Below are 25,113 nucleotides of genomic sequence, written 5' to 3'. Positions count from 1 at the left end.
CAAGCTAAGTTGCTGTGCATCATATACGTGTTGCTGCATACAACTGCGACCTCGTACGAGCAACTACCATCTTTGTATCTTCTTCGGATCGACGTTCTCAGCTCGTGTGCCGTGACGCTGTCGGCACAGATCACTGATGTCTTAAATTTAACGTGTCATAAGGACAAATGAACCAGTGAAACCGAAACCCTACAATCTACGATAGATTGTCACATTTTTGGAGCGGTGGCTTCCAACTCGGCTCGTTACAGTAAATCAATACTGTCACTCCTCAGAGATTTACATGGTGGCTGTACCTTAATAACCCTGCATTGTTCAGAAAATCAACCAGCATTTAAAAACAATTCAAAACCACCATATTTGCAGATGTATTGTTTTCACTGGACTGATGTTCCCTTGTTTCATTGAGTCCCAAACAGGTAAACCTCCAAGCAAATTTAGAAAATCAACAATTTTTGTAGCAGGAATAATTTTTTCTTTCTTGTAAATCCTTGTGACCAGATCAGGCCCCCCTTGTGTCGGTGCTTGGGGGATCCTGAACCTCAGTTCTCCAGAATGTCTCTTTTCCTGTCCTGTAAAGGAACAGGCAATTCTTATCCCACACACTTTGTCAAATTCAACCAATATCTCCTCACCCGCTAGCTGTCAATTCTGTGTTTACTGAAAACATTTTGAAAGGCTAAAATAAGTGATTTTTGGGACCATCACTCTCCTTCTTTTCCCTTCAAGTTTCTTTTATGTTGACACAAAAGCCCTGATTGACTGCCGTGATGAATCTGCAGCTCTTTCTCCAGATTGTTTTTAGTATCTTCCTAATCGCAGACCTGGACAGATTCCACCGCTGGGTCTGTGCTGATGAAGGCTGGATGGTGTTGATCCAGTCAGGGCCAGCAGGTGGCGCTCCCCCTCCCTCTCTCACTGTTTCACAGTATTGATTGGCAGATGGAGATGCCAGGCACTGCTCAGCAGAATATCAATGTTGACTTCACAGGGGGAGCAGTAGATTTGCGGCGCCGACTTGTTCATTATTGAACTCCTGGGTTCTCTCAAAAAGCCCCGCTGCTGCACAGGGGCCAGGGGCCACACTCCATGTCAGAATAAGCTTTGTCTCCAAGAAACAGCGATAAACTAGCACTGAAAAATAAGAGCAGAGGGGGCAGAGTACAGGTGGTCCAAGTGTTGTTTCATCATCGCACTGCTCAGCCTGAAAGATCAGCAGACGCCTCCAACCAGAGTTTAGTCACGTTGTTCACCTCCGTTCAAACAGGTCATAAATTATTATAATCCTTTGCTCTTGTGTTGCTTTTCACAGCTGGATATTTTATGCAACGAGGAAATCTTGGGAAAGGACCACACTTTGAAATTTGTTGTTGTGACAAGATGGAGATTTAAGGTGAGTGATGCGTCGAAAAGACGGATATTGTCTTTTATTTAATGTGGTTATTTAATTGTGTTGCCTGTGAAGAAAATATGCTAACTTTTGGTTTTGGCTGCAGAGCACGGTTTCTTCTGTAGTAGTCTAGGCAGCCAGGCTTAGCGTGCTTGGGTGCATTTGCTAAGCTAACTGATGTTTGTAGGAGGGGTTTAGCCAACAGTGGTCTCGTACTGAGGCTGTGCTTTGTTTCCCCCTCCAGAAATCCCCCCTCCTGCTCCATTACAGACCCAAGATGGATCTGCTGTAGCTATAACGGACACAACGGTTGTTTTGTTTTTTTTGGGGTCCAGTGGCCGCGGACTGTGCCGAAACCTTTTTATTTATGCAAAGACGATCAACCAACACCAAGCAAACACCCGACGGTAAAAGTCAACACAAGCCAGCAAATCGGGATCTAAAGAGGGAGGGAGGGGGCGACAACTACAAGACAAACTGGCAACCTCCAGCACAGATACTGCAACACTGGTGTGTTTTTAGGAACTAAAACAACCATTTTTTTGTCCGCTACATCCTAGATATGTGAACAAAGAAAAAAAAGAAAACTAATGGAGAGAGAGCATATATTTATACTTTTGTACAGAAGAGACACATGGAACCAAGACACTACTGGTGCTCTGTTTACACGCAAACAAGATGTCGGGAATCACGTGACCGTCTTTTTGAGCTTCATGCAGATTTCATCCTCCTGCGACGGGAGGAGGAAGGGTTTTTTTATATATAAAAAAGGTGTTTTTTTTTTTCTTCAACAACACACTCGACACATCTCGGGAGCACAGAAAGTATATGGAAAAAGTTATATAACAGGCATCAATTTTAAAGCCGTTTATCAAGTAAATTGTCTTTTTTTATTTTCATTTCGTCGGCTTTGTCTAATTTGCTATTGGGTTCTTGCTGATTGTCAATTGTGAATAGGCTAAAAAAATTTGTGTAGTAATTTATGTTCTATATACCAATATTGTACATAAAATGTCATTACAGAGAGAGAGACTGAAGAGTGTAAGAGAGACTTTAGACTGTTAAAAAAAGAAAAAAAGAGTGGATCCCAGAAGTGCTATCTATATGTTGGTCGGTAAGTGTCCGAAGGTGATAAATTAGGATTTTTAAAGACAGACTCGCTATCAGTATCAAGATATATAGATGCATCTTTATGTTGTCTGAAAAAGACACAAAACAAATATATCAAATCCTCTGCCATGTGTGTGTATGTGGGGTCCGAGTATGTTACATTGCTCTCATAGCATTACTAAGAAGAAAGCCCCCCCCCCCCCCCCCATGCTCCTCATCTAACCAGCCTTCTATGGAATACAGTCAACATTGTGTTTTTTTGTTTGTTTTTGGACATCATTATGAACCAACTCTGTCTTAACAATAACGCTACCCAAAACACTTGTGTTCAAATATGCCTGCAAGACATAAAAATGCAATATTTGTGCAGAGAGCATTTTAATAGATTTCACACCATGCAGTCCTTCTAATATCCATCCTCGTTTCTATCAGGCAGGCAAACGCTGATACACCCACATGTTTACAGCTTTTAGGTTGAGCTGCTAGCAGCAGATGTTGTTTGCACCCTGCACCCCGGACACCACGCATTTCACTGTGCTACACTTTCCACTGCAAAAACAACTCTTCTCAAAAGCTGCAATACTGATGATTTTTGCAACTTATAAAATACACAGCGGCCTCGCTGGTGTAAACAGCTTCAGTGAGAGAGTCTCATCCTGGTTGCCCTAATTAAATCCTGGTGTAAAGTATGGAAATTCTCTCGCCCGCAGGAAGTGAAGTGATGTTTGTGATGTTTCATACCGAGGAAGTCTTTGCTCATATCTCACACATGTTTGATAAGACGTGAGTGCAGGTTACTGACGTCACATTGTTGTGTTTTTGGGGGATTGTTCACTTACTTCTCACTGCCAGTTGGAGTTGCAGATGTGCAAAGTTGTATTGTGTTTAAGTAAATTTCTGAAAAGCAAGTGGATGAAATCCGTATCAAACTAGGATTTTCTTTTGCAGAATAGCCAGTGTTCAATATTGTTGACTTCACAAGACGCAAAATTCCGAGTATTTTTGTGAACTCGCAAATTCAGGTTTCGCACAGGGAGGTTTTTTGAGCATTTTGATAATGAAATTCTGAATAAAATGACTACTGTTGGGTCATTTGGTGCTTATAAATGTGTGTTTCTAATCGTGAGGAGGATTGTTCCTCAGGAACATGCTGTTCTTAACTGTGTGACACAGCAAACAAAATGTTCTGTTCAACAACTTACAATACTCAAAGCTGACTGCTTTGCTGTCTTTAACGTAACCACAACTGGATCCCTGAACGCCACATCAGACCTCAAGTAGTATTACCTCACTGACCTGTCTGTAACGAAACAGTTATTTATCCTTCGCATTGTCTCTGCCACTACAAGCTGTATTGTCTGTGTGTTCACATGCAGGGTTCCTATGCATCGTAAGGCTCATAAAAGTCTGTCAATATATATTAATTTGACAATTTTCTTGAAATGGGATAACAAATCTGAAAATGTGTCATCTATGGAAATCTTTTCATTCACAGAATTGTGATATTTGTTTTGTTTGGTGAGTAACGAGTTATCTATCCGCCATTATTATAATGGTACAATTGGAGATATGGATTTGGGAGGTGCCATGGATAGGAACCCTGCCTCATAAGGACCTATGACGTGTGTAGTAAATGGGTGTTTTTATGGTCTACAGGTCTGTACCGAACCAGCTCAACCAAAACTCCTCCTGCAGCCTTTCAGTTGTGTTCTCCTAAACTTTGTTTCAGGGCCTTTAATCCGGTAACCTGTGTTCATTGTTTTTGGTTTCTTTTTTTGGTTTCAACAAATACTCAAATGCAAATGAGTTGGTTTATCCGCTTGCAAGTCTAGATGCAAATCTGATTATACAAAATATAATTTGCAGCAAAAGCATTCTGCATTTTCAATCACTTTCCATTTGTGATTTCTCCTCATTTGTCAACCTGTTTGTCAGCTTTCTGTGAACATGGCAAACTCTTCTACTTTAAATAATTAAAAACCAAAAACAATGAGAGTATTGTGTTAGAATTTGTTGAAAACCCCTCAGAATAATAATAATAATAATGTGTCTTTGTCAGTGCAGACTTTTTGTTTTAAAGGCTTATACGCAGGTTATGTCACAGACATGAGGCCAATGTCAAGTCAATTTCAAGACATTGAGGTCAATGTCACAGTGATCTGGTTTTGAGAAAGAATGCAGTTGGACTCTGATACCAGCCATCCCTCATGTTAGCGTTATTTTGCCAATCAGCCGTGTGGAACGTCGGTTGTTGATCATTGCGTCGCCCAACCAGAGCTCTCGTCACCTCGCTGTGGTCCGTCCTCAAATGTAAATAAGCTTTTTCCTCAGGTGATTAAGCTGTAAAGCGCCCAACACAAGGTGCTACAACCTGCAAACGTGAACCAACATCGTCTCACAACGTCTCTGTACGATGCAGAACTCATCATACACTGTTGAAGGCCTGGCATCGAAACAAAAGGCTACATGCGTGTTCATTTTTCATGTTTTTATTTGAGGTGGTTGTGTTCACACTGCAGCACCTTTTTTGTGTGAAATATTCCTGTTTTGCCCCCACATCGGGTTTTTTCCTTCATTGCCGTGAAATAGAAAATGTTTGTCGCAGAACTAATCACCAAACAGTATTTTAATAACACAAATGATAAACGGCAGCAAACAAAGACACAAAAACATCCACCAGGAAACTGCAGAAGTGTCTGATATCTATTTCTTGTACGTTAGCACAGTGAACACAGATCCACAAAAGGCCGCAGTGTGAACTAAACCTCCCACTTTGTCCTTCTTCTGTGAACCTTGTGATGTGTGTGACTGATGGGAACCTGATGGAAAGGGTGGTCTCTGTTACAGCGACAGTCAGTCGTCTCTCTCTGGCGCCGGTGCTTCCTTTGGTGCTAACAACTCCTCGTTCAAACTTCAGTCAGAGACAGAATAGCACTGTGTTGCAAAGTTCTCCAGTTGTCTCTCTTCTCTCTCACACGTCTCGAGTCCTTGGGCGTTTTATCTCAGAACTGTCTCGCTGTGCCGATACGGAAAGAGCTGCCCCCCCTTTTTTTTATTGATTTGTTGGCTTTGTTTTACCCACTTGTCTAGGCTTGCTCTGGAAAGCAAACAGAGGGGATTTTAATAAGACATAGACTGTGACGGGGCTGATGCTGTGAAAAAATAAAAGTGTGTGTGTGTGTGTGTGTGTGTGTGTGTGTGTGTGTGTGTGTGTGTGTGTGTGTGTGTGTGTGTGTGTGTGTGTGTGTGTGTGTGTGTGTGTGTGTGTGTGTGTGTGTGTGTGTGTGTGTGTGTGTGTGTGTGGCGATTTCCTGCCTCTGAGAGAAAAATCACACTTATTAAAGGGTGGCTCTGGTGAGACGTTGGTGCCCCCTCAGTCGGATTGAGACTTGCCTAAAAAACAAAAACGTCGTCGTTTTAAGGGGAGACACCCAAGGCGAACACATCGGTTTTCCTCCAATGGTCAATTTCGAAGGTTTGGGATCCATAACAGCAGAATTGGCATTAGTAGTTTTCTCCTTCACTAAAAAAAAATATCATTAGATCCAATATTTAAACGTAACATTTCAGAAAACGCTGCATGGTTACGTTGCAAGTTTTTTGGAAGTGTCTTCTTTAATTCTTATCTAAATTCTAGGGGTTTTTACTGAAGGGTTTGTTCATATATCATTTATAACCTGATTTATAGGCTGTAGGTTGTTATATTTATTCATAAACATGTAATAAAAGCTACAAAATTCCCTCGGTAAAAACTTTTCGACTGACATGTCAACAAAAATTAACAAGAATTTGGAATCTGGCTGGATCCCATGTAAAGATCTCCTTTCTGGAGATGTATGCAAATTAGTGCATATTTAACAAGATTACCTCATTTGCATATATAAACATAACATTACAGAACATTTTTGATGCATAAAGACCATTTTCTTTAAGTAATCAACTGGGAACGTTTCATGGCGATGTCTTAATTATATTTCATTCACCTGGGTGTCTCCTTTTAATATTAGTTCTCCCTCTCAGTGCAAACATCGATCCATTCAGCTACACGGCAAAAAAAAAATGTTGTATTGGCAGCGACATTGAGACATCAGTGTTGCTACGCTTGACAGCCAAGCTAAGAGGCTTACAGGAAGCTCGACTCTGCCTCGCTGCAGATATGGGGGGGGGGGGCGCCAAACGCTCTCCTACATGGAGGGAAGCCGTGATCCGTCAGCTTCAGCTCGCGGCCTCGTCTCTCTTTGACCTTGACCACCTATCAGCCCCTTTGTTTATTTCCTGCTAGGAACTCGGTGGAGAGCTGCATCAGATTTTGATTCTAGTTGGTTTCGCCACCGTCAGTACCAGCAGATTGTAACGTACCCCACACCATGTCGTGAAGTTAACTATTTATTATCCTTTGTAGACGCGTAGACCTCCCAGCAACATTCATTTCATTTTTTGGCAGCAGACTCATTCCTGGCAACACGAAATGGTTCTTCTTTTTCCACCCCACTGTAATAAGTGTCCACTCGAGGAGTGCGATAGCTTCCTTTTGTTGGCCAGCTCTCACACACTCCCTTATTTCGGAGTCCTCGGTAATCTCAGAGGCAGGCTTTGTGCGTGGCAGAGGGGGTCACTCAGACGGCCACATGGACTTAAACACTCTTCAGAAAACCCGTTTGGTCTGGCCGGCGCTGCACGGCTGCAGCTGCTCGCCTCTGAAAGGCGCCGCGCTCGAGTGCACTGAATCCCGTCACCCATCTGAAGAGGAAATGACTGGTTCTATTTTTTTTAACACTTCAGGTTCGGGACTGTTGCTTTTAGAGATTGTTCACTGGTTTGCAGGATCAACAAAGTCAATGAGGCACTGGTTGGAAAACGACTCCCCTTTTTGTGTACTAGATTGAGATTGCTGTTCCAAAATAAATTGGGAAATCGGTCAGCGGTTACCAAATGACACAGTAGCGTTCCCCCGTGAGCCATGTATCGGATGTCATCATGAATCTGTCCAACTCCTTTTTTGTTTTTTTGTAATTATTGTTATTTATTTATGCTGAAAGTGAATTCTGCAGTCGTTTTGAATTTTTGAAAAGAGATTTGCTCTCATTTTTGCTCAAATTTGTATTCTCTCTACACCGAACTCATAAAATGGCTTAAATTATGAATTGAATTCCCTTTTTTGTATTATTCCAGGTGTGTTGATGTCGACCCAATGCTCCGTCTGTGTATAACGAACACATAGTTGTCTTCTTTTTTAGGTCAAGCGCAAAAGAAAAGAAAACAAAAAAAAACCCAGAAAAAAATGTTTGAATCTGGCAATGTGGTTATTGTATTTGCAAGGAAGATGTGCAATACTGTATACGGTTCTCAGACGGTTCCAGGTTTCAGCGTAGAACATTTTATTTTTTACTGTTTTTCCAGTCAGTTCCTCAGGTCACTAAATGCCTTCTGGTCCTGAGGGTGACCAGGAAATCTCAGAACATACACTAATGCACCCGAAATACAAAACGACTGGATTCTATTTTAGTCTTGTCTCTCTCTCTTTTCTTTCCTCCCACTTTTTTCCCGTCAATTTTTCTCCGAATTTTTTTAATTTTTTTTTATTTTCAGGTTAACACGGGCACTTATTCAGGTGTCTTTTTCCTTGCCTACTTTTTGTATTATTGTTATTTATTGCACATGTAATGAACTGGTTTCCATTGCCACATTGAATTCAAGGAGTTTTGGGTCTAGAATGGGGCTGGAATTTCTTACGTACAAAACTACAGAAGCTTTTGTCAAAACCTAAGTGTGTATTTCATCAATAAATGCCTTTAAAAGTGTTCCCGACGCTGCACTGACTCATTGTTCTGAATGGAAATAGTCTTTTTGTCAAATACTTGGATCCAGCCATTACGGAACCAAACTGTTTGTATGACGTGCTGTAGATTTTATTCAGTCTTCATCTTCAGATTTAAAGAGACAGTGTGTAGGAATTAATCCAATTAGTGGTGAAATTGTATTTTGCATTCAAACGAATAGTGCTCATTAGAGCATCGCTTTGTTATAACTAGGTATAGCTGATATGTACCAAGAAGCTATGACAACAAGTCGTCCAATACCACTTCACCAGTATTCTTTCAGGTGATGGGGTTGATATTTCATCAAACATATGTGAGCACGTATAAGTAATTACTCCTCCAGCAAGATAGGGATTTATGTTGCCATGTTATTTTTGGTTTATTTTTGGTAGCCTGCCATTACTATGTTGTAGCCTATAGCATCAGCTAACAACTCACACCACAAACACAAACAAATCTCCAAAACGAATATCCAGGATCCCCAGGATTAATGAAAAAGTTCATAAAAGTCGCTCTTCCTGAGTTCCAGAAGGAACAGCAGGATGTGGGCGTGCCCATATCCGGGATCCGTGCGCCATGGGCAGAAGAAAAGGTCGGTAAAAGTCGCTGTCCGCCCCGGGGGAGAACCGGTCCTGCATGTCCGGTAGCACCTCTCGCTGATGTGGTCATCTTTCATTCACACTAGCTCTGAACAGAATCACGTTTAGGCGTTTTGTCTCTCCTCGACGATTATCGTCTTCAAAATGGCGGACCGAGGATGAATCAGATTATTGGCAGAGGTAATTATACACTTATGAGGACCTATTTATGAATTAAGATATTGATTTTATCTAATAAATTACTAAAAATTTAACAGTATTTTTACAACCCATCCAGTGTTAAAGTCTTCATGTTGCCATAAGAACCGTAATCCAAAAATATTAGTATTAGAGTATCTATCTTCTGTATGGTGACATATTTCTGAGTGAAACATTGTAGACAGGCAGGACATAATAATGGGAGGAATTAGATTTGGTTGTTAAAAGATTTAGTAACAACACTTCTCCAACTGTGCTGTTAAAAGTTGCAGATTTATGGATGGCTGACATGATATTGGTTGAGATTGATTGGTACTATCTGATGTAAGCATGCATGCACGTCAAAATATTGGATTTTGTGTTTAAAAAAACTGAAAATAAAATGAATTGATTTAGTTATATATTCAGCAGATATTGTTAAATAGGTTAATATGACTGAGGATGTGATTTAAAAGGGTTTAAAATATATTTTTCATTTCAGCTCATCTTTAAAGTTTCTACAAGGACATTTTGACTGGTTATGAAATGGTCTCACATTGATCTGCAAAAGAAAATGAGATCATCACAGAGAATGTTTGCTATTTCTACATCGTTATGATGATTTATGCAGATTCGCCAGATAATCCTTCAGCTCAGGGCCTCCGCCCGTCACGAGCAGACCCTGATCTGGTGTTGCTGCTGCCTTCAACCTGCAGTTGGAGCTCCGATGGGAGGTGGAGAGCTCTGCAGCAGCAGCTCCTCCTCCAGCCAGGAGCAGAGCTCAACCTCGCTGCTCTGCTGGTCCCAGCTGGGAGCCAACACCATGCTGGTCCAGTCCCGGACCTTGTTGCCGGGCCCACTGGAGGGAAGGCAGACACAGGAGGACCAGAACCAAGACTGAGCTGTGCGGACCATCTGGCCCTGCTGCAGTAAAAGTAGGTTTTCTTAAAGCATTTAGTGCCTTTAAATAATGTTTCCAAAATAGTTTCAGTGGTTCACCACCTCAAAACCAGGTGATCAGCACTTCTACATTCGCTCTGTGGCCCTCTATCGGCTGTAACTGCACTATGTAACTTTGCCTCGTCGGATAGTGGTTTTGTAGTTTTAATGAGACTACGAATTTGACCTGCTTTACGGCAGAGCGTTACAGAAGCGGGTAGGTGGAGGATCTGCGTGGAGATCAGTGGGAGAACACCCGGCAAGTGCTTGGAAAATACCTTGCAGCTAGGTAGTTTTTAAATTGGCGTCATGGCAGAGCCTGCAAAGAAAAGGAGGAGTATAATGTCCGATGAGGCGAAGAAAAGAAAACGGGAGCATGACAAAGAAAGAGCTCGAACGAGAGTGAATATCGGACTGGCTCACACTCATTGGCGAGAGCTGAAGGAGGCTACAAAATGCAAGACGGATGGTGACTCGGCTTTGTTGCTGCTGGACTTGTAAATAATTCTGGTAATAATTTTTTTTCCAACAGTGTGCATCTGTGTACAATACATTGTCGATTATTTTATTGGCTCATGTTAGCTAAGGCTTTAGCCATTGTGCTAATATATATGTAACTATCGCTATGGCTCATGTTAGCTAATCTTAGCTAAGGCGTTAGCTACTCTACCTTGTCACTGGACATCGTTCAAATCGTTCATTGTTTCCAGAGCCGGTTCTGCATACAAACAAATAACGTGCGTGCGATGGTAGGCTGCGGTAGGCTAAATTATTTACGACGGCAGTAATGGACAATTCCCTTCCAACCTGTAGGGGGACCGAAAAGGAAAAGTTCTTAAGTGTTGCTTTAAGGGATTCTGGTGCCTGGAAACACTACCGCTTTTGTCCACAGAGACCGCCAAAATCAACACAAAATATATATAATGTAAAATGTATATAAGTTCCGTGTTAAGGGAAAGGCCTACTTGTCGTGACAAAACCACAAAGAGGACTTTAGGAGCCATTTAGCCTCTTTTAGCTCATCGATGTGGTTTTTACAGCACATGTACTGTACGTATCAGCCCCATTTCCAGTAGCAGCAAGCTCTGATAAACTCACCACCTGCTCAGCAGCAAACAGCAGACTGACACAGCGACTGGCAGCAGCGACTAGCTGCTGGACATTAGAATTAGAATTAGTTTATTTAAAAGGGGACAGTGCAATTTCATAAAACACATGGTTACACATGGTTAAAAAAGCCAGAATTAGCCAGAAGGATAGTTTTCATCTGTAGTCCCCTGGCCATGATGTAAAAAAGGCAATAAAATTACATTACATAGTGGAGCATCTAGCAGCTTAGGAGCCTGACCATTTTCTCAGGAGTTGAAAACCAAAGCAGGGCTAAAAGCGCTGGGCATATATTCATCAGGTCTCCAGAAACGCAACACTAACTGCTGTTAATGTTGCTCTGTATCTGGTGGGTGTGTAAATAAGCTGGCTATTAAAAGGTGATAATATGTGAGGTGGTGGGTTAGTTCTTCTGCATCCTTGTATTCCTTTCCTACAACATATAATGAAGTAGACACAGTTGAGCCTCCTGCCGAGCAGCTTTGAGAGGAGAGCAGCGAAATCCATCAGCTGATTTTACACTGAAAGACCCAGCGAGTTTCATCCTTTTTGCCAATACACATATGTTACGGCCCCAGCCCTGTTTGAACGGGCTGGGCGTTTAGTGGATTTGTTGCCTTGTGGGTACGTATTTCGTCGTTGATGTTCTGGGTGAGCGCAGCAGTTGGGCACTGCTGTTTGGGTAATTGGCGGCACGTGGCGCTCGTTATGGTTGATTGATCTGGTGCGGCGTGTGACGTCAGGTTGGTGGGGTTCTCTTTGTGTTTGCCTGTGTGTTGTTGCGGCCTCAGAGCCGGGCGTAACACATACATCAGAGTTCTTCCTTGAATGTTATTTGGAGTTTTGTCTCTTGGCAGGATGATGCAAAAAAAGTGCTGTGTGCAGCAAATCAAAGGACCATTTGGCACCAGAACCTTCCTTACAGCAAAGATGGCAGCTGTTGCAAGATCCCATCTGCTCACACTGTAGCTGCAGGTACAGCCAGCATTGTTTCACGTCCTGGTTTCCTTCCATCTGGAATGGAAGGTTTATTGAATCTGGAGTTGTACTGGGCATGTGCGAAAAGCAAAACTAAATAATTTGCTTTTGCAGTTCATAAACCAAAATATTGGACAAATTGAAATGTTGACCTGAGAAGAAGCTTTTATTGATCCTTATGGGGGAAGTCAGGTGTTGCAGCAGCACAAGGATAGAAATAACATACTGTTATGCCCAGCTCGCTCAAGAGCATAACCAAGGAGGGAGGACCACACAACGACCAGGTCAATTAACCATAAATTTATTAAAGGAACACAAGTTTTAAGTGTAGGTCAGTAATCTGTAGTGTGGTGAGAGGTGCTGGATGTGTGTGTGCAATCATAAGGTAACAAAAAGCTAACAGAACACAATCAAACAAAACAACGCTGAGGTGCCTGGGTGGCACCAGCCATCCAAGAGGGAGGAAGAGACCACCATCTTGGAAAGACCTCCTCTTTATAGACACAGCCACAGGTGGAGTTGATCCCTCTGACGAGGTAGGAGGGACACAGGCAGAGAACCTATGGAGGGGAGATGAGACGGAGAGACACAGCAGCAACACAACATGGCCGAGGGCCATAACACCCCCCCCCATAAAACACAAGACCCCACTAATAAGGTCTTGTGTAGAATCAACAGGGCGCACGGGAAAGCGCGTCAGCCAGAACATTATCTTTACCCTTGATGTGACATACATTCAATGTATAAGGCTGCAAAAACAGCAGCCACCTCATGAGCCTACTATTGGCATTATACATGCTGTTCAAAAACGTCAAGGGATTATGGTCCGTGTAAACAGTTACAGGCAAAGACGGCCCAACATACACTTCAAAAAATTTCAAGGACCAAATCAAGGCTAGAGTCTCCTTTTCAATGACTGAATAATTCAGCTGATGACGATTAAACTTACGTGAAAAATAGCACACAGGATGGTCAACTCCCCCCTCCCCTTCTTGCAGGAGCACGGCCCCAGCACCAACGTTGCTCGCATCCACCTGGATTTTGAACGGTTTGTGGAAGACTGGAGCAGACAGGACAGGAGCAGAGCATATCAAACTTTTTACACCCTCAAATGCAGCATGACAGTTGGAGGACCAGTCGAAAGGTGTGTTTTTCTTAAGTAGGCTGGTCAACGGAGCCACCACAGTAGAAAAGTTGGGACAAAAACTGCGGTAAAACCCCACCAACCCAAGGAACCGCATCAGGTCCTTCTTGGACGCTGGCACTGGATAATTGAGGATGGCCTCCACCTTAGCCTGCACTGGCCGAACCTCACCCTGACCAACCACCTTACCCAGATAGGTTACTGTCGCCTTAGCGAACTCGCATTTTGCTAAATTAACCGTCAAATTAGCCTGGGCTAACCGGTCAAGCACTGCACCCAAACGCTGAACATGGGATTCCCATGTCTCACTGAAAATAACAACGTCATCCAAATAAGCTGAACACCCTGCCAACCCCGCTAACACCCTGTTCATGAGACGCTGAAAGGTCGCAGGGGCATTTCGAAGACCAAATGGCATCACAGAATAAGAAAACAAGCCCCACGGGGTAATAAATGATGAAATTTCCTTGGCCCTGGCTGACAATGGCACCTGCCAATAACCTTTCAAAAGGTCCAGTTTAGTCACAAATTCTGCCCCACCCACTTGATCAATGCAGTCCTCAATGCGAGGGAGGGGATAACAGTCAGGTTTGGTGACTGCATTGACCCGTCTGAAATCTGTGCAAAACCTGTCTGACCCATCCGCCTTATCTACCAACAGACATGGAGAGGACCAGCCTGAGCATGATGGCTCTGCTAACCCGTTTTGCAGCAAATACTCAACCTCCTTCTCCATACGCCCACGCTTTTCCACCGGGAGCCTGTAAGCACGCTGCCTCACAGGCGGAGCATCTCCCACCTCTATATCGTGCTCGATCATGTTCGTGCGTGATGGTACATCTGAAAAAAGAGACACATGAGACAGAAGAAATTTCACCAGATCGTCCTGCTGGGTATCTGACAGATAACTAACTTGACTGGGAAGACAGTTCAAATACTCAGAGTTCTTAAGTTTCCCAGTCAGAATGGGCTCAGAGGGAACGTCAAAATCATCTGAAGGCCCAGCACCAACTGCAGCCACAGACTTAACGCCATCACCCACAGGAAGCGTGTCACCGCCCTTAACAGCAGAGGAGGTCAAAAAAAGATTTCAACAAGTTCACGTGACACCATTGCACTTTCTTCCTCCTGTCAGGTGTGACAATCAAATAGTCCCTGTCAGACATCCTGCTCTTCACGGTGTAGGGCCCACTAAATCTGGCCTGAAACGGTGAACCAACCACAGGTAACAAAGCCAGAACCTGGTCCCCTGGCTCAAACAGCCGGCCCTCAGCCTTTTGGTCAAAATCTTCTTTCATTTTCTTTTGAGCTCCACCAAGATTCTTATGAGCAGTAGCACAAGCAATGTGCAATCGATGACGAAAATCATTCACATAATCCAAAACATATTCAGGTGGCTCATTAAGTTTCGCGAGCCCACTTCCTCAACAGTAAGCCATCACTGAGAAAATAACCACCAGAGGCCCCCTTGACTTCACTCTCTGGACCAACCATCGCAAACGCAGGACCCAGCGTAGGATCCACAGCCTGTTCCTTGACACACTCCTCCCTAGAAAACACAGGCAAAGGCATGGAAAAAAACTTGCACAACTCCTGTCTCTCAGAAAGACCTGCCTGAGAAGACTGGGCCTGTTCAGAAAGCTCCAGCTGTTCTGCTAGAGCCTTACTCCTAGCCCGGGTCACAACACAAGAGGACAACACTGTAGGGCCCCCTTCAGCACCTCCTTCAGGCTCTTTAGGCACCTGCAAGACTGAACTCACATACACACAGGGTGGACCATCCTTCCAGACCTTTGACCCTGCCAAATCATTGCCCAAGATGACATCAACCCCCTGAATTGGCAGCTGGGGACGGACGGCCATGTCGACTTCACCACACACCAACTCAGAGTCAAGGTGGAACCGATGCACAGGCACCAAGAGTGTAACCATTCCAACACCCAGTACAGGGGCGTTCCCACCAGTAGCTGTACGGGCTGAAAATGGCAGAACACTACTCAAAATGAGACTCTGACTAGCTCCGGAGTCCCGCAGAATCTTAACAGGTACCTTCCCCTGTCCACCTAAAGACACAAGACCATCGGACATGTTTAGACAACACAGTCCCTGGTGGACGAACAGACTCCTCAGCATGACGCACAGAGGTCACCAGGCCAGCTATTTTCACATACACACTGGCAACTGCTGATTTCTGACCTGTTTTACTAAGTGGACACTCCCCTTTCCAGTGTCCCCTGTTCCTACAGACATGACACGTCCTGCTGGGATCGAACTTCCCATCTGTTCCTGGAACATGTCTGACAGCAGCCTGAGAAACCTCATGAACCACCACAGGCCTGTCAGGCCTAGGCCTAAAACTCTCCCTCCGTTGTCCCTCTCTATAGCCCTGGCCACCATTTGAGCCACTGCCATGTGTTAAAACATATTAATCAGCCAACACTGCCGCTGCGGCTGCTGTTTTAACTTTCTTTTCAGTTACATAAGTGGCCAGCTGGGCAGGCAACGACATCTTGAACTGTTCTAACACAACCAAGTCACATAAATCATCAAAGGACTCTACACTGGACGCCGAGCACCACCGACTGAAATGAGTTGAAATATCCTTAACAAACTCAACATGGGTCTGCTGGTCTCTTCTCTTCCAGTTGCGAAACCTCTGCCTATAAGCTTCCGGCACGAGTTCATATGCTTTAAGGACTGCCGTTTTAACCTTAGCATAACTGGCGCTGTCAACAGAGCTCAGGGCAGAGAAAGCTCTCTGGGCCTTTCCCGTGAAGACACACTGCAGCATCAAAGTCTGGTGGGCATCTGACCACCCCCTAACGCCTGCCACACGCTCGGACAATGCAAAAAATGTGTCGGGGTCCTTCTCATCAAATTTTGGCAACAACCGCAACCCTTCAGCAACATCAAAGCCCTGATGCGGTCCTGTAAGCCTATCACTCCCATCCCTCAACTTCAACCTCAGCCGTTCCACTTTAACCCTTTCCTTTTCCAATGCTGCTTCAGCCCTGTAATGGGAATTTTGGATGTTTGTACTTTATAATCAGAATATTTGTCAGGCTGACTCGATCCGCATCTCCCCATCTGACTGTTATGCTATGACGAAAATGAATGCCTGTTTGTAGATGATATGAACATGAGTGCCACATTGACATAAGATAATTTCAGGACGCCTGTGTTCTGTAAATCTTGACCTTGCCTGTACATCTTGTCTTTGTAAGATAGGACATGATCCGTCCTTTGGTTCCTCCTCCTTAAAAGGGAGATTGTTGTTGGACTCGTGGTCGTTCCTGCTGATTCTGAACCTTTGCATCAGAAGGCAGGGGTGAACTTTCCTCTGCAGATGAGAATACTTAGTGGAATAAACCTCGGAGAAAAAGCTGATCCTGGTTGTTGATCTTTATTGGGCAGATTCATTTTTCCACAACAGCCCTCAGCTTCTCCTGCTCCAACTCAAACTGGAACCTCTCCCTCTCCAGCTTCGCCTATTCTCTCTCCAGCTGCAGGCACTGCTCAAATGTCCAACCCCCCTCCCCAACACCTGGCGCCTGAGCCACCTCCAACAGAGCAGCAGACACAGCGAGCCCCTCAACAATGACCCGTAGCTTAGCCTTTTTTGGCACCCCTTTTGCGTCAGACCAAACCCAAATGTACGGCCAAGTCAACCAGATCCGATTTGTCAAACTGAGCTAAAGTGCTACGAGATGGTCGCTGGAGGAACTCAGAAATCAGTGGATTACTGTGCGAAGTCTCCATGTTAACTGCCAACCTAAACCACAACAACAACAACCAGTCCAAACTCCATGCACCTCATTCAACAGAGAACACAACAGCCACAGAGAGACAGAATGAACAAGGAGCGCACCCTCCTAACTAGGGCTGGGCGATTAATTGAATTTCGATTACGATTACGATTTTGGCTTCCCTCGATCATGAAAACAAGATAATCGTAAAAAAACGATCATTCTGCCGCACGCCGTGTCTTGTATGGTAAATGTAGCGAACCCTTCCATCCCCACCTGTGCACTCCGCTCCGCCCCGCCCCTGCCTGAAAAGTTTCGCTTTCAGCCATGCCGGTGCGTATTGCCAGTAGGTGTTTGGGAAGAAGACGGTAGAAAATGGCAGAAAGGCAGCCTTTGGTCGCGAAGAGAGGGAAAGCAACTTCTGTGGTGTGGAAACACTTCGGTTTCGAGGCGTCTGACCCGGAACAAACAAAGATATTGTGCAAGATATGTCACGCGACCGTGTCTGCCCCTCAAGGGAACACGACCAATTTATTTAATCATTTGAAGTCCACACACCAGTGTTAATTTCGTTAACAAAAACTATGACGAAATATGTTCGTCAAAAGCATTTTTCTATGACTAAGACGAGACGATGACGAGCTAAAAATAGATCCTTGATGATAAAAACTATGACGAGATGTCTGCTTCGTTTTCGTAAACAAGACGGGACGGGACTAAAATGTTTATGGTGTGTTCTACGGACATTAAAAAAAAAAGTGTTTTTTTCCTCTTAAACTAGAGAAACGGGCCTAAACAACGGAACCCTGCTTGTCCATGTGAGCGATTTATTTCTGACAAAACAAATGCGTAAAGATGTGACTAGATGTCTCCTCGTCTCCGAGGCGCATTTCTCCGTTTTGTTATGTATATCGATCAGTATTTTCATCCGCCCTCTTGCTCGTGACGTATAGAGTCACGTTTATGCATCGGACGCTCGTATTGGCTCCCATAGCGGCTTTTACAGCCAATCGGAAAGCCTGATTTACGTTTGGCCGTGAGTCGTTGTTTGCCCAAACGGGAGACACAGAGGAGTTCAGAGCAGAGCAAATGACGGTCAAAGAGTTATTGAAGTGATAGAGAAAGTTAAATACATAAATGGCACAGAAGAAGTACACTATATATACACACATATTTAGGGCAGGGAGTGGAAAGGACCATTCCTTTCCTTTCCTTTCCATTTTATATAATATATTTTTCTCTTATTTATTTGCATTTTTCTTGTTTTTCAGTTCAAAGTTCAGTGTTAAAAGAAATACCAGAGTTCAAAGTTCAATAAATGCTTTTTCTCAAAGCAATGAATAATCGTCTTTAATAATCGTGATTACAATATCAATCAAAATAATCGTGATTATGATTTTTGCCATAATCGAGCAGCCCTACTCCTAACTGCCTAACTGAAGCTGACTAACTGCGCCCTAGTACATATGACAGCGATGTAATAGCTATATATTTATGATTAAAATGGTACCTGGGAAAACAGCAATTTTCAAATATTTTAAGGTTTGTGTAAGAAATGATCGATTATTTGGTTGGAACAACAAACATAATATTTTTGACTACTTGCGTTCACTAACATCATATTTCATTAACTTTCTGAGACATTGCAAACAAACAGCAGCTGCAATTAATTCCTGTTATTTGTTATATGAGATCATCATGTTTCCCCCCCACGATGTTTGAAACTCACTGTAGTTGGTTTCTCTTTGTCATTGAAAGCATTTCAAGGTGTGGTGAATCCTGCCAATCGTTACTCCGAGCAGATTAAAATGATGGATTATTTTCAAACACAATTTCACACATAACTGGTTTTGAGGCGTGACGGTAGTGGCAGCTGTTTTGATATTCAAAGCTGATAGTTTTCTCCAACTAATGGCGATGCGGGGAAATCGAAGCGGCTTTGGATGCACAGGGGAAGGACACAGCGTTATGCAATATTTGATTATTCATTTAAAATGATAAATACATGAGTTCACTTTGTATCAATGGCCCCTCCTGTGGTGCAGGAGGGAAGGTTTTATTCGCTGCTTGCAGCTTGAGGAGAAATGACTCTCAGAAGACAAAAGGCTGCAACATGTTTGTTTTCTCAGGACCATTAGATGGCAGCTATTTCAGTCACTATCTGTGGGCGGAGAACTCAGATGTGTGAAATGAGAAGAGGAAACCATATTATTGGCTCATTAACCAAGTCCATGGTGTGGAGTCTGTGGTCTCTCTTTTATTTACCATCACTGGTGTTTTACCACATGGTGTTAGGAGGCCAGCAGGGCCACCGAGTCAGACTCAGGGCAGTTAATCAGGGTGAAAAGGCTGTTTTGATGATGTAACACTGTGGTCTCCGATCATTATGGCATTACCACATTTACTTCTGACCCTGCCTGGTCGTTTGCTCATAGTGTTAACATAAAGATGACAGAAAACTGAAAAGGTTTCCAAGATGTATGGTACAATGTTCGATTCTGTGTCTCCACCTTCAAATCCTGAGTATGAGGTTTGGTTAATTTCCCTTAGCTTACAGAAAAGAGATTAAAGACTGGACAGGACATAATTCAGTTTGTCGTCAGGGTAACGCGGCATTGTGCGTTTCAAGGCTGATCCAATGTATGTGGTTTGGTTCGCAAAAACGTACAATGCCAACATTTCTTTCTGGAGTTGCAACACTAGAAGCCTCAGTCCTTCAGATACAAAGCAAATGTGGAAATGCCTTTCTCTGCACTCTACTGTATGTAATCTCTGACCACATTCTATATTTTTGTTACTCTCAACGTATCGTGTGTAATCAACGTGGGATATATTCTTCCTCTGCAGCCCCCAAGAGTGGTTGCCAGCTTCTGGTTTCCCAAACTGAAAATATGGTTTCCATTTTAAACACCATATATTTGAGTAATCAAGCAAGCAGTAATATGTCAGCTTAATAATGAAAATGTGACTATACAAAATTGAGATATGAATAATACACACATCACAAAGGTGCTAGGCTATCAGTACAGCATCATAGAGGAAAAGGAAGATAACACCTGCAAAATGAATATTATAATTAATAATATTATACTTACTCAACAAATGTTTTTTTTCTATATTTGGGAGTGCATTTTTTGCTGTTTGCTGTACCTATTTTGTATGTTTAAAAGTAGTTGCCACTGATGGCAACTAAAGGCCAAGACTTGGCCAATATCTCAAGATGGTTGCCAACAGCAACCTGGCAACCCTTCTGTGTGTTCCATTGTTGTCCAATAACTGTTTAGAACACATGAAGGAGCCACACTGGGAGACATGTTCCTTCACAATGCTATGCAACTGGGACTATTTACTCCTGACATTTGCTGAAAACAATTTTTTTACTGAAATAAATTAATTAATAAAATACACAATAATAATAATTAAAGAAAGTAGTTAATTGCGCCAGCAGTAGGCCTACAGGGACCTACAACCGTATAATGACACATTAACTCACCGTTAATTTAACTGAGAAGGGGCAAATATTTATACATAAATACATTTTGCTGCAAAAAACAATACTTTAACTCAAAATAAAAGCCTTCTTCTTGTCGTACACAGCCCCCTGCTTGGAGCCACGAGTGCTGGAGTTGCCTTGCACAGCTTTACATCTATAACAACATGCAGTCAGTGCTGTGCAAATCCATATTTTGAGTTGATCCTAATTGGGATCACTGTCCTTAAACGTCCCCGTCCGCATCATGTGAACATGCTGACAGCTGAGGGGCCACAGCACATCAGGGGACGTCTGAGCACCACGGATGAACAAGTTTTCATCGTACTGGGTGGACCAGCGGATGTGGTTCGATGCTAGCAGGAGTTAAGTGGAGGGATCAGGAAGTGTCAAGGCTTTTTTTCCCCCCAGAGTGCCCAATTCTCTTGATGTGTCTCGACAGCCATGCGGACTGACAGCGAGAGCAGCTCTGTGCTGCATGACATCCTCATGGCTGCCGGTTCTGACAGCAGCCTCCCGTCCGTCCTTCCATCTACACCAAGTCTGGCTGCTGTGAATCAGTCTAGCATTGAACCTTCAGCTCCACGAAACACAGGATCTCAAACTACTATTAAATCACAATGAGCTTGAACATTACAGTGGATATAATATGACAGCCGTTGGCTGACATTTTACTCAGCCACAAAATGGAACCTTTGGAGTTTGAGAATATTGAACATCAGAGATGAAGAACCGTACAGAAGTTTTACCTTCATTTCTTTTATTATTTCATTTTTTTCTTATTTATTTCTTTTCATTTACTTTCAATTCTTGCCCTTTATAGATTTGGCAATATTGTTGCTTCAGGTTATTACTGCTCTGTGTGATGCGGGGCAGAGAGACTGGTGGAGAAAGGAAAAGTCAATAATTCATCAACCAAGACAGAGGTGTCAACGCAAAAAACATCTCTCAGCTCAGGAAGGAAGACACTTTTGGGTGCCACAAACAAAACATTATATATTATGAGTTAATGAAATTCTAATTATCTCCATTGTGTCGAATGATTGGCTTGCTAATACTTCATAAGTAGCATTTACGTACGTGTACGGAAGGGTTACTAATGTAAAGCAGTTGTTTTCTTCTACATAAACTGTTTGGATGCTTAAAGGCCTTCTTGGACACACATTCATATTTCACAGTTCGGATTTCATTTCACAGTTGGCCGTCTTTGAAGAGGAGGACTAACTGCAGAGTTGGCAAACATAACTATCTCAGTTAGGTCTGAGCGCTTCTGTGCTTACAGGGTGAGAACCTACGATTGAACACCAGGGGAGGTCGGTTATATAAGACCACATCTCTTTACAGTGTGCTGTTATAGTTTGGCCCTTTCTGTTCCAAGTCATAACGCCGCTGTTATGTACTTTCTAATTGGCATTTCTGAAATGTAACAGCTCACTAGGGCTCAACAGTATTGCAGCTGTAAAGATGCACACACACACACACACACACACACACACACACACACACACACACACACACACACACACACACACACACACAGTATTTATATCTGTGTAAATCTGCAGTGTGTAACTTTAATCAGAGCCCCAGAAAGAATGCCAGACTACTTGTAAACCCACTAATGTGGAAAAGGACTCCATCCTATTCATCATTCTAATAGTGAAAGCCGTTCTTCTGCTATAATGTGAAGACTACATGTGTTTCCTCATATCACACTTGCAGAAACACACGAGTGTTAAAAAGATTGTGGTTTCTATTCCAATAATAATGTAAGAACATAACTAACTAACCAGCCTTAGCTGACATTATTGTTGTGTAACATAAATAATATGAAGCATAAAGTCAACATTTATGTTTGGTTTCACATGGGACATGAACTTCAGTCTCCTGTGTGAAAGTCTTGTTTGTCTGACACATCTTTTTCTCGCTCTTTATATTTATTATTATACCAAGTCACTTTCAATGACACCTGCTATATGTCACTTGCTCTGACTGAATGCAAAAACTTCAACATTCAACATATGGATGTCTCAGCTCCATCTGCCAACTTATCCACCATGGGGTCAAGAGCTTTCAGCCGATCAAGTGTGGAACTCTTGCCAAACATTTGCACTTCCGATTCTGTCTCCACTTTTAAATCCCGCCTGAAAACGCACTTATTCCTAGTGGCATACTCTGTCACACACTGACTATTGCCTTATTCAATGCATTGACAATTGCTGAAGTAGCCACATTTCTTTATTTTTTACTGTTTGAAGTATTTACTGTTTGACGTACTGTTGTTTTTACAAAAGTCTTCCAAGGTGTACTTGAGTGCTTTGAAAGGTGTCTTTAAATAAAAGGCCTTATTATGATTATGATTATGATTATTATTATTATTATTATTATTATTATTATTATTTAGTATAATTATTTCAACAGTTTTGCAGAAATGGCTATTTTTTTGCAACTGGGCTTGTCTTCTATGTTTTATAAATGTACTGATTCTTGAGAAAAGCATGCAGATTACTTCAGTTTTTACAATAAATGTGAATATCAAACAAGACATTTAAAAGAAACAGCAGGAGAATATTCCATAAAGAGACATTTGGCTTATGCCTCAGAAAAATCAACTATTCATATTTCATCAACCTCCCCAGAAAAGAAACAGCAGTGTGTTAGTGATTTAAGAACTTCAGAGACAAAATTTGCAGACTGTGAGCCACGACAGCCGGATTTAAGACTTCAGATTGTATCCACAGTCATGAACTGGGAGTAACGACACTCAGGAGCATCTCTCAAAGCCCCAGTATTAGCTGTTCCCATGGTGATGGCTGTCAACATTTGCTCGAAGATAATAGTCAAGTAATGTCTATCTGAGCACAACATGAATTCACTCTCCCTCTGTGTGTGTTGTTATCAGAGCCTCTCCTTGCTTTGTTGACATACCCGGCCAGCTTCGTCGCTATGCTATGCACCGCTGTCATCGCCGGTTACAGCTGATAATGTCGTCCTGACCAACAGAGCACCAAACTCTAACCTCTGAGTCTGTCGTGGTGTTTGAGGTTCTGTACATGACCACAGGCAGCCTACTAAACAGCTAGTGACTTGCATGCTTTTCCTTTCTTGCTGGTTTACGTTTACTCCCGCTGCACTCCTGTTAATTCAACACTACAGGTTTATCTGCTGTCCTCTGAGGGTGAAAATAATTTTTTTGAGTGAATGGGCTCATTAACGCTGCTACCTGCCTCGTTTGACTAGAAAACATATAACAAACTTCCCCTAACTAGATTCCTTCAAAGCTCTCTGTAGCTTGTAGGCTCTCTTCGCCCCAAATCCTACATGAATAGAAGCGAGTGAGATTAAATTGATCCCGGTTTCAAAGTCTTGCTGTTGTTTTATCTGGTACAGCCATGTTTTCTCAGCTCAGATTTGTACAAGAAAACTTTTTCTTAAGCGTGTTGCCAGTGGTCTTGGTTGCCCCCCTTCCTTTGAATTTGTCCTGCACATTTGAAGATACCAGGGCTCAGTTTCTGTTTTCATCCTCACGAAGCATGAAAAACTTTGATAATCCAACAACTGAAGAAACTTTTATGTGACGCAATTGTGATTATGTTAAACTGTATTTTTTGTGTACTTTTTATGTGAAAATCTCTAATCCTACAAATAAATCTTACAAAAACACATTTATTTAAATTCCATGTCTTGAAACAAAATACCAAAATTCAGCTATGAGGAAGTGTTAATTCAAAACCAATAGAGTTGAATTAACACTTTCAAAGTGTCTATATTGGTCTAGAGTTACGAGTTAAAATCACACTGTTGAAATACTTAACACTACAGAGTTGCAGCAACTCTCTCAATAGTGTCTTAGCTTAATTCAACACTAATCAACTCAGGTCAGCGTGGATTTACACAACACTAGTGTGTAGTGTTAAAACCATCCATATATTCTTTAGGAACACTAAATAGAGGCATTGTCAGACCATCACTATAACAGATGTAAAATCAAAATAAGGGTGTCAGAATGTAAAGTCTGATGTTCATGAATATGATACTGTTGATCCTCCTGAAAACAGAAATTTACATACAATACAATACAAACAATCACAGTCAGTACAAAAGACCTGTCAAACATCACATTAACATTTAAGTTACAGTTTGTGTGTGAAAGAGTTTTGAAGGGATGCAGTCACCCACGTTTGAATTCATATGGATTTTAAAAACACTTTCTTTTACCAAAAGGAGTAGTTTGTGAGTCTCGATGCCACGCTGCTGATCTATCAATCTAGATTGACATCTAGCTGACTGCTGCTGGTTTCTTCAAAATTGCTGATACCAGCTTTAATAGATAATATCAGCAAACAGCAGTATCTCAACCCTGTAGCATTATTTGACATGTATTGTATTTGTAAAAATGGCAAAATCTCCCTCCAATCAGTGCACAAGGACTGGAGGATGTCTACAACCAGACATGTCAACCTGATGAATACAGACATCTTCACATTCTTCAGATTCTTGGGAAGCAAGAGACTTCTTGTTTCCCACCGAAGAACACAGTCCCTCTTGTTCAATACTATAATCCCCTTCAAGCTGCTTCCTCCTCAGGTTATTCATGTGAAGTGGAAGACATCA

The 25,113-nt window shown here is 42.5% G+C and overlaps 2 protein-coding genes across 2 annotated transcripts in view; both read left to right on the top strand.

Moving 5' to 3' along the window:
• pcgf3 (polycomb group ring finger 3) overlaps positions 1-8,285 on the top strand; it is a 56,185-nt gene extending 47,900 nt beyond the window's left edge. Inside the window, exons 9-10 of the mRNA XM_084009090.1 lie at positions 1,313-1,393; positions 1,635-8,285. Of these exons, the coding sequence (XP_083865216.1) occupies positions 1,313-1,393; positions 1,635-1,682 (129 nt within the window). The 3' untranslated portion in view covers positions 1,683-8,285. The remainder of the gene's footprint in view (positions 1-1,312; positions 1,394-1,634) is intronic.
• The window catches only part of srp72 (signal recognition particle 72), a 236,942-nt gene that overhangs the window by 168,293 nt on the left and 43,536 nt on the right, over positions 1-25,113 (top strand). The gene's annotated exons all lie outside the window — the stretch shown is intronic.

Source organism: Eutrigla gurnardus, assembly GCF_963514095.1.
Source record: "Eutrigla gurnardus genome assembly, chromosome: 5".
Classification (NCBI taxonomy): Eukaryota; Metazoa; Chordata; class Actinopteri; order Perciformes; family Triglidae; genus Eutrigla; species Eutrigla gurnardus.
This window is presented reverse-complemented; position numbering and strand designations above follow the sequence as displayed.